Here is a 9,538-nt window from a genome sequence, read left to right on the forward strand (position 1 = left end):
TTTAGCCATGCTCGTGGTGTGGCTTCATGGCTTTGCATTACCTTTTTCTACAGGTTTAGGTGTGACTTTTTCCTTTGGTTCCTTCTTAGGTTCCTTGGGAGGTACCGCTGCTGTAAAATCATGAGACCAACAAGCCTTTAGATTTGAGGTTTATAAAAGGATCAGTGTTTTTTACTTGAAACTCTCTGCAAATATATTACTTTTTATGTTTCCTACATAAAAATACCTTTTTTTGCAGGTTCTGGTTTGGCTTTCACTTTAGGGACCTCTGGAACCTCTAGTATTTGAGAATTAAACAAAATATAATGAATGAACTAATCCTGGCTTTACATTTAAAATGCAATCAATACCACTACACAAATCTATACTAACCATCAGGATAAAATATCACTGTGACCCGTTATTCTACTGCATTTTCTCACCTGCTTTGGTAACATTAAGATGCTCCTTCTTCAAGAGAGACACAACCTCCTTTTTGACTTCTTCAGTCACCTTTTCTGCCTTTTTGGGTTCAGCGTCTGGAATAAAAAGACAAAAATGGTTTAAAAACTCTCACATAAGTTATACTGCAGAAACAAATATACCCTTCATTGAAAAAAGTAAAAAAAATGTATTTCCAGTAGCCCTAACTTTGAGACCATCTATGAGTAATCTAGCTCTGTTATCTTTTAGCCATGCTCGTGGTGTGGCGTCATGGCTTTGCATTACCTTTTTCTACAGGTTTAGTTTTGACTTGTTCCTTTGGTTCCTTCTTAGGTTCCTTGGGAGGTGCAGCTGCTGTAAAATTATTATATTTTAGGTTTATAAAAGGATAAGTGTTTATTATCTGAAACTCTCTGCAAAGATATTCTTTTTATATTTCGTTCATAAAATTACCTTTCTTTGCAGGTTCTGGCTTGGCTTTCACTTTGGGTACCTCTGGAACCTCTAGTATTTGAGCATTTTAAAAATATATATAATGAATTAACTAATCTTGTCTTTACACTTAACATGTAAGCTTTGTCACTGCAAAAATCTATACTAACCACAAGGATAAAATATCACTGTGACCTGTTATTCTACAGACTGTATTTTCTCACCTGCTTTGGTAACATTAAGATGCTCCTTCTTCAAGAGAGACGCAACCTCCTTTTTGACTATTTGAATCCCCCTTACAGCCTTTTTGGGTCCAGCGTCTGAAATAAAACGCCAAAGATGATTGAACAGTTTGACATTGTGGAAACAAATATACCCTTCATTAAAAAAAAGTAAAAATAAATCTATTTCGAGCAGCACTATCTTTAGGACCATCTATGAGTTATGAAATATAGAATGTACAATACTTTTTTAACAATGTATTGTCATGAAAAATCCACCAACATTATAATAGTATCTTTTAGCCATGCTCATGGTGTGGCTTCATGGCTTTGCATTACCTTTTTCTACAGGTTTAGGTTTTACTTTTTCCTTTGGTTCCTTCTTAGGTTCCTTGGGAAATGCCGCTGCTGTAAAATCATGACACCAACAAGCCTTTAGATTTGAGGTTTTATTAAAAGATAAGTGTTTATTATTTGAAACTCTCTGCAAATATATTACTTGTTATGTTTCCTACATAATATTACCTTTCTTTGCAGGTTCTGGCTTGGATTTTACTTTAGGTACTTGACGAACCTCTAATGTTGGAGAATTTTCAAAAACATAATTCATTTGCTAATCTTGGCTTTACATTTAAAATGTAAGCTTTTTTACTGCAAACATCTATACTGTACATCTAACCACAAAGACAAAATATCACTGTGACCTGTTATTCTACAGACTGTATTTTCTCACCTGCTTTTGTAACATTAAGATGGTCCTTCATCAAAAGAGACGCAACCTCCTTTTTGACTATTTTAATCCCGCTTACAGCCTTTTTGGGTTCAGTGTCTGAAATAAAATGGCAAAGCTGATTCAACAGTTTTACATACATTTTACAATGGAATCAAACTTACCTTTTATTTTACAAGGAAACCTATCAATCTATTTAACCTTGAAGATACTTAGCACATCTTCTAACAAGTGCCTACAAATATTGTATTGCCATTAAAACTGTACATGGATCATAAAAGTATATTTAGCCATGGTTCCACTATGCTTCTATGGATGGCTTTGTATTACCTGGTTTTACAGGTTTAGTTGTGATTTTTTCCTTTGCTTCTTTCTTGGACTCCTTGGGAGCTGCCACTGGTGGAAAATTACAACATAATAATCCATTAAGTTTCATTATGTTTATCTTAACCAAAAAAAGAAAAGCAATTCATTTAGCCTCCTCAGTTGACCTATCTTTTGACCCTCTACAAATACCTGTAAGGCTACTTGAATCCCTACCAGCTTCATCAAATCTTTGTGCATGGTGGTAATTAGCATATGTAATCATGTTGAACTAAGATGGTAAAAATGGTGAACGGTATCCTTTTAAAACAATAAACTTTTAGCATTGTCATGGTGATCAGAATTAGCATAATGATGTGAGCATTTCACCTAAAGCATTGCCATGTTGTATAGCTGGACAGAGCGGTTAGCATGGCTGTATATTCTTGGTATTGTATCGTCAACAGATCCTTATTTTGAATAATAATAATAAAAACATTACATTGCAAGACTATGCCTACCTTTCTTAGTGTCTCTCTTCTTGATGGGTTCTTTGTCTTCCTTAGAGATCTTCTTTGGTTCCTTTTCTTCTGTGAGAATAACCTTGACCTCTTTTTCGTCTTTAGAAGGTTTCTCTGGTTCAGGTTTTTCTTCAGAGGGCTTCATTGGTACTGCCCTTTCTTTGGAAGGACTTGCTTCCTTTTCCTTCTCCTTCAACTCCTTAGAGATCTGTTCTGGTTCTTCTTTTGCAGGCTTCGTGATGGCAGTCATTGGTCTTAGTTCCTCCTTCTCCTCTTTGAGAAGCTTTTTGACCTCTTTTACTTTTTTAGGTGGTTCCTTCACTTCTGTCTCTTCTTTGAGAGTTATTTTCATGGCTTTCTCTTCCTTAGGATGTTTCTTCTCTTCCCTTCCTTCTCTCAGTGGTTTCTTCTCCTCTTTCTGTTCTTTGGATGGCTTTGTGACTTCTATCTTATTTGTAGATGGTTTCTTTACCTCTTTGTCTTCTTCAGGGATTTTCTTGACTTCTTTCTCTGTTTTAGAAGCTTCCTTGACTTCCTTCTCTTCTTTGGATGGTTTTGTTTCTGCTTTCTTTTCTTTAAGAAGTTTCCAGACTTCTATTTTCTCTTGGGATGGTTTACCGATTTTCTCCTCTTCCTTAGATGGTTTCTTGAATGCTATACCTACTGCAATAGATGTATTAAATGCTTTCTCGTCTTTAAGAGGTGTTTCTGCTTCTTTCTCCTTTTTAGACAGTTTTCTCACTTCCTTGTCTTCTTTAGATGATTTCTCAGTTTCTTTTACTTTTTTGGATGGTTTCTTGTCTTCTTTATCTTCTCGGGATGGTTTACCAACTTTCTCGTCTTCCTTAGATGGTTTCTTGAATGCTATCCCTACTGCAATAGATGTATTAAATGCTTTCTCTTCTTTAAGAGGTTTCTTGACTTCTTTCTCATCTTTGGAGGTTTTTTTGACTTCTTTCTCTTCTTTGGATGGTTTTGTTTCTGCTTTCTTTTCTTTCAGAAGTTTCCAGACTTCTATTTTCTCTTGGGATGGTTTACTGATTTTTTCGTCTTCCTTGGATGGTTTCTTGAATGCTATCCCTACTGCAATAGATGTATTAAATGCTTTCTCGTCTTTAAGAGGTTTCTTGACTTCTTTCTCATCTTTGGATGGTTTTGTTTCTGCTTTCTTTTCTTTCAGAAGTTTCCAGACTTCTATTTTCTCTTGGGATGGTTTACTGACTTTCTCGTCTTCCTTAGATGGTTTCTTGAATGCTATCCCTACTGCAATAGATGTATTAAATGCTTTCTCGTCTTTAAGAGGTGTCTCTGCTTCTTTCTCCTTTTTAGAAGCTTTAATGACTTGCTTGTCTTCTTTTTCTTCTTTGAGAAGTTTCTTGACTACTTTCTCCTCTCTAGATGGTTTGCGGTTTTCCTTGTCTTCTTTGGATGGTTTCTTAACTTCTTTCTTTTCTTTAATAAGTTTATCGACTCCTTTCTTTTCTTTGAGAAGTTTCCTGACTGTCTTGTCTTCTTTGGATGGTTTCGTGACTGTCTTGTCTTCTTTGGTTGGTTTCGTGACTGTCTTGTCTTCTTTGGTTGGTTTCGTGACTGTCTTGTCGTCTTTGGTTGGTTTCGTGACTGTCTTGTCTTCTTTGGTTGGTTTCGTGACTGTCTTGTCTTCTTTGGTTGGTTTTGTGACTGTCTTGTCTTCTTTGGTTGGTTTCGTGACTGTCTTGTCGTCTTTGGATGGTTTTGTGACTGTCTTGTCTTCTTTGGATGGTTTCGTGACTGTCTTGTCTTCTTTGGATGGTTTCGTGACTGTCTTGTCTTCTTTGGATGGTTTCGTGACTGTCTTGTCTTCTTTGGTTGGTTTCGTGAATGTCTTGTCTTCTTTGGATGGTTTCGTGACTGTCTTGTCTTCTTTGGATGGTTTCGTGACTGTCTTGTCTTCTTTGGTTGGTTTCGTAACTGTCTTGTCTTCTTTTGATGGTTTCGTGACTGTCTTGTCTTCTTTGGATGGTTTCGTGACTGTCTTGTCTTCTTTGGTTGGTTTCGTGAATGTCTTGTCTTCTTTGAGAGGTGTCTTGTCTTCTTTGAGAGGTTTCTTGACTTCTTTGAGAGGTTTCTTGACTTCTTTGTCTTCTTTGAGAGATTTCTTGGACTCTTTGTCTTCTTTGAGAGGTTTCTTGGACTCTTTGTCTTCTTTGGATGGTTTCTTGACTTCTTTGTCTTCTTTGAGAGATTTCTTGGACTCTTTGTCTTCTTTGAGAGGTTTCTTGGACTCCTTGTCTTCTTTGGATGGTTTCTTGACTTCTTTGTCTTCTTGGAGAAGTTTATTGGACTCTTTGTCTTCTTTTGGTTGTTTCTTGACTTCCTTGTCTTCTTTGGATGGTTTCTTGACTTCTTTGTCTTCTTGGAGAAGTTTCTTGGAATCTTTGTCTTCTTTTGGTTGCTTCTTGACTTCCTTGCCTTCTTTGGTTGGTTTCTTGACTTCTTTGTCTTCTCTAGATAGTTTCTTAACTTCTTTCTCTTCTTTAATAGGTTTATCGACTATTTTCTCTTCTTTAGACATTTTCTTGATGTCTTTCTCTTCTGAGAGAGATTTCTTGGACTCTTTGTCTTCTTTTGGTTGCTTCTTGACTTCTTTGTCTTCTTTTAGAGCTTTCATGGCCTCTTTGTCTTCTTTGAGAGATGTCTTGTCGTCTCTAGATGGTTTCTTGACCTCTCTCTCTTCTTTGAGGGATGTCTTGTCGTCTCTAGATGGTTTCTTGACTTCTTTGTCTTCTTTGAGAGATGTCTTGTCGTCTCTAGATGGTTTCTTGACCTCTCTCTCTTCTTTGAGGGATGTCTTGTCGTCTCTAGATGGTTTCTTGACTTCTTTGTCTTCTTTGAGAGATGTCTTGTCTTCTCTCGATGGTTTCTTGACTTCTTTGTCTTCTTTGAGAGATGTCTTGTCTTCTCTAGATGGTTTCTTGACCCCTCTCTCTTCTTTGAGAGATGTCTTGTCTTCTCTAGATGGTTTCTTGACCCCTCTCTCTTCTTTGAGAGATGTCTTGTCTTCTCTAGATGGTTTCTTGACTTCTTTGTCTTCTTTAAGTTGTTTCCTGACTTCTTTGTCTTCTGCAAGAGGTTCCTTGACTTCTTTGTCTTCTTTAGACGGTTTCTTGACTTCTTTCTCTTCTGCAAGAGGTTTCTTGACCTCTTTGTCTTTTTTGAGTGGCTTCTTCACTTCTTTGTCCTCTTTGATAGGCTGTATGACCTCTTTTACTTCTTCTGGATGTTTCTTGGCTTCTTTCTCTTCTTTGAGATGTTTCTCATCATCTTTCTCTCCTTTGAGAAGTTTCTGGACTTCCTTTTCGTCTTTGGGTGGTGTTTCCACATCTGTTTTTTCTTCAGAGGGTTTTGTCACTGATGTCTTCTGTTCAGGCTTTAGTGTTTCTTTCTTCTCCTCTGAAGGCCTCCTGACTTCTCCCTCTTCTTTGGATGGTTTCTTAGGTTCTTCCTCCTTTTTAGACTCTTCTTCTAAAAACAAACATACACGAGTCAGTTTTGTAGGTACTCGAAGATGAATGTAACATTATTAAAAGTGGAACAGGGACAAAGTACCCAAAACGGTTTGTAGTCCTGAAAACAATTTTGTTTTGTGAAATATGTACTAGTGGTTTACACATGCTTTTCATTTGGTCCTCTGTAGCACATGCAGCTTATTGGAATAGTGCAACATAGGTAAACAAAACATTATGAAGCTGCATTCTCTTGTGGACATACTTCATATTTAGATACTCTTAAAGGTAATATTTTTGTTTCATTAAGTGTATTTACCTTTGGGCGTTGGTGGTTCCTTTTCAAGGGGTTTGGTCACCTCCTTTGGCTTTTCTTCTTTTAGTTTCATCTCAATAGTTTCCTCAAGTTTGTCTTCCTCAACTTTTTTCTCCTCTTTTTCAGTTTCGGCGGCTGGGAGTTCTGTAAGCAACAAGAATTCTTCATAAGCAGAACTATAAGGTGCTTTAGTGCATAGAGTATGTTCTGGTGTTTGCTAAATTAGACCAAATCAATACATTCAATTAGAACGTTCTGAAATGTTAAAGTCATGTTGGAATGAAGTAAACTGAAGAAGGTGCACAATTTCAAGATTATTACCTTTAATAACGAATTGTGTCAAATTATATAGTATTTCAATTCTGACCAGTAATCGGTGTTAGAAAGTCAATACGTCTTAACAATTAATCTTGCTTGCATAATCACTATATATATATATTATATTGATAATTGAGGTGCAGAGATCTACAACGAAGTCATAATAACTTGTTTTTCAGTTATCAATTTCATTTGACACATCATTCACAGTGAATGAAAGATGACATGCTATATTTGATAGTTTGTTCTTGTCCTAATGGAGAATACTATAAATGAAGCTGCATAATGGCTCACTGCCTAAGGCATGAACAGTTTGGTCTAATGCAGGAACAGTTAAGTACACAATTAGCACCTTAGGAAATAGATTTGTAGTTACTGAGTCATCAAAAAGAAAAGAGCACAGTTATAGGAGCACTGTACTGTATTAGTCACAAGATCCTCTTTCCGTTGAGCTATTCACACCTGAGTCAAGATGAGCTTCTGATCTAAATAAAACCTCAAATTATCTGGTCAGTCCATGTTTATTTGCTTTTTAAATAAAAATGTGTTGAACAACAACATTTTGGGAAATGTGCTCATCTTTCTTGTCAGATTAGAAGATCAATATCAGTTTAATTCCTCTGTGTCAAGTCCAAAGATGTGTCAAGTACAACAATTCATCAATGAAAATGAAATAGGCACAGCAAAGTAAAATATAAATGTATTATTGTACCAGAGCATTGTAAGCCAAGAGGATGAAGACTAGACTCAAAGCTTTATTTAGAGGCTTCGCTATAACACAGTCATTGCAGAGACATTAGTTTGATTAGAGCATCCAAATTTGGCGACGTAAATGGAGTTCAATGTTGTGTCTTGGTGCCACATGTTGACGTTTTTAGCCCTGGTTTGTTTAAAATAAGGCACCATTAATAGTATGCCATCTATACATTTTGCTGAGTATCTTTCAGTAGTTCCTGTTTGCAATGTGACCTGTGGTTATACTGACTCAGAAAATGTAAAACTTTGATGATTCTCAGACAAGTTCTGGCTTCTTTGTAGCCATAAATTATTATGATTCTTCAACAAACAAGAGTAATTCCTCAAATATGTTTCTCTAATCTTTAATGAAAAAAAGTTTTATGTGAAAGTCACTCAGTCGGCCTGAAGCCTCGATTAACACAAAATAAATGATCAGAACATTTTAACAAATTTCCCTGAGATGAGGAAATCATAGGTTACATGTTAGGACCCTTAACCTGTTTTTGACCATATCTTCCCTTCTAAAAGGGTTAAATTAATAATCTTTTTTCTCAAAGTAATGATAAACCTGTGAGTTGGATGTAGAAAAGTCAGAATCAATATAGATGTTTTTTATTTTAAAGAAAATTCAGATTTCACATAGTAAAAAACTGTAAATTATAGTGTCCGTCCAAAAATTCTTTTTTACTTATAGTGAAAACCACCCTTGGATGATGGGTTAGTAGACTAAAAGCTTTAGGAATCCAAAGTACAACATATAATAAGTACCCTGTATCAAGATTTATGCAAAACAAGTGACATTTGACCTTTTTAGAGAGATTTAGCAAAAAGAAACCACTTCTGGGGTCATTTGGGTGGATTTTCCATATCTCTGGCCCCCCTTGCTCGATTTTGATGGTTGACACCTCTTTCTGACCGTTAGAGCCAATAGAATCGAAGGGGGAGTCCCCCACACACACGTTGTGAAGAGAAAAGGTGGGGGCTTCGTGCATGTAATTTTGCATCAGAGTGGACCTATCTCTAGCTTTGACATCTGGGGCCTCATTTATAAAGGGATATACGCTCAAAAAATGGCGTACGCCAGTTTCTACGCAATGTTTGCGATTTATAAAATACTAACTTGACGGGAAAATGTGCGGTCCTCCACGCAAACTCTAACCCATGCGTACGCACTAAGCACAACAACGGGAGAGACGAGAAACTGCGACACCGTTGGCAGAAGGAAGAATGGAGAGAAATATGTGGAAATAAATAAAATGTTACCTCTCATTTATCATATATGACGAATTCATTTTCAAACATTGATTAATTTAAAGCCAATCTTAAAATGATTAAACAAACGCCTGTTTGAGACTCCTCAGTGCACACAAAAACATAACTTGGAGAAATAAATAAATACGGATATGTTATTTAAAACCACCTCGAATATGTTGTGTTAATGTTATGAAATGTTTTCTCATAAATGATGCGGTAAGCAGGAGGACAGAATAACGTCTAAACTGACGCCGTTTTGCATTTCTATAGGTTGTATAGATACGAGCATGGTTTTATATACTATCACGTTTAATCGTGTTTTATGCCGTTTGCCAAGACTTGATAAGTCGCTCGTAAAACACAGGAGGTATGGAAACTAAAAACACCATATGTGGTAAATTGTACAGCTAATATAACACAACACATTGTATTTCCTTTAACTGGTGGATTATGGATATATAGTTGCTGATCGACAGCTGGAACACAAACCACCAAATACAACAAAATAATTCAGATCCAGTCGTCATGACTCCACTCCGGAGGGATTCCCCGATCATTTCTTATGCTGTGTTCACACCGGACGCGATGCGACGTTTGGGGGCGGCGCGATTACATGTAAAGTCAATGCAGAGACGTGGACAGACGCGAATTCGCTCCGACGGCGCGCATGAAGCGGTGGACGCAGCGCGAATCACACGATTGAGGCGATTGAACAGTGCCGCGTTAAACGCGAGAGTTCAATTTTTTCAACTCGAGCGTCAAATTCACGTGACGCGTTCTCGCGGAAGCCAATCAGC

General features: G+C 36.9%; 1 protein-coding gene across 1 annotated transcript in view; it reads right to left on the bottom strand.

Annotated features, from left to right (window-relative positions):
- The window catches only part of si:ch211-266g18.10 (titin), a 42,021-nt gene that overhangs the window by 23,022 nt on the left and 9,461 nt on the right, over positions 1-9,538 (bottom strand). Inside the window, exons 16-27 of the mRNA XM_034123913.1 lie at positions 6,435-6,575; positions 2,631-6,134; positions 2,137-2,202; positions 1,810-1,905; positions 1,602-1,652; positions 1,416-1,484; positions 1,080-1,175; positions 877-927; positions 709-777; positions 423-518; positions 227-277; positions 42-110 (exon numbers count right to left, since the gene is read on the bottom strand). Coding sequence (XP_033979804.1) covers positions 42-110; positions 227-277; positions 423-518; positions 709-777; positions 877-927; positions 1,080-1,175; positions 1,416-1,484; positions 1,602-1,652; positions 1,810-1,905; positions 2,137-2,202; positions 2,631-6,134; positions 6,435-6,575 — 4,359 coding nt within the window. The remainder of the gene's footprint in view (positions 1-41; positions 111-226; positions 278-422; positions 519-708; positions 778-876; positions 928-1,079; positions 1,176-1,415; positions 1,485-1,601; positions 1,653-1,809; positions 1,906-2,136; positions 2,203-2,630; positions 6,135-6,434; positions 6,576-9,538) is intronic.

The sequence above is a fragment of the Trematomus bernacchii genome, unplaced genomic scaffold (genome assembly GCF_902827165.1).
Source record: "Trematomus bernacchii unplaced genomic scaffold, fTreBer1.1, whole genome shotgun sequence".
NCBI classification, from domain to species: domain Eukaryota; kingdom Metazoa; phylum Chordata; class Actinopteri; order Perciformes; family Nototheniidae; genus Trematomus; species Trematomus bernacchii.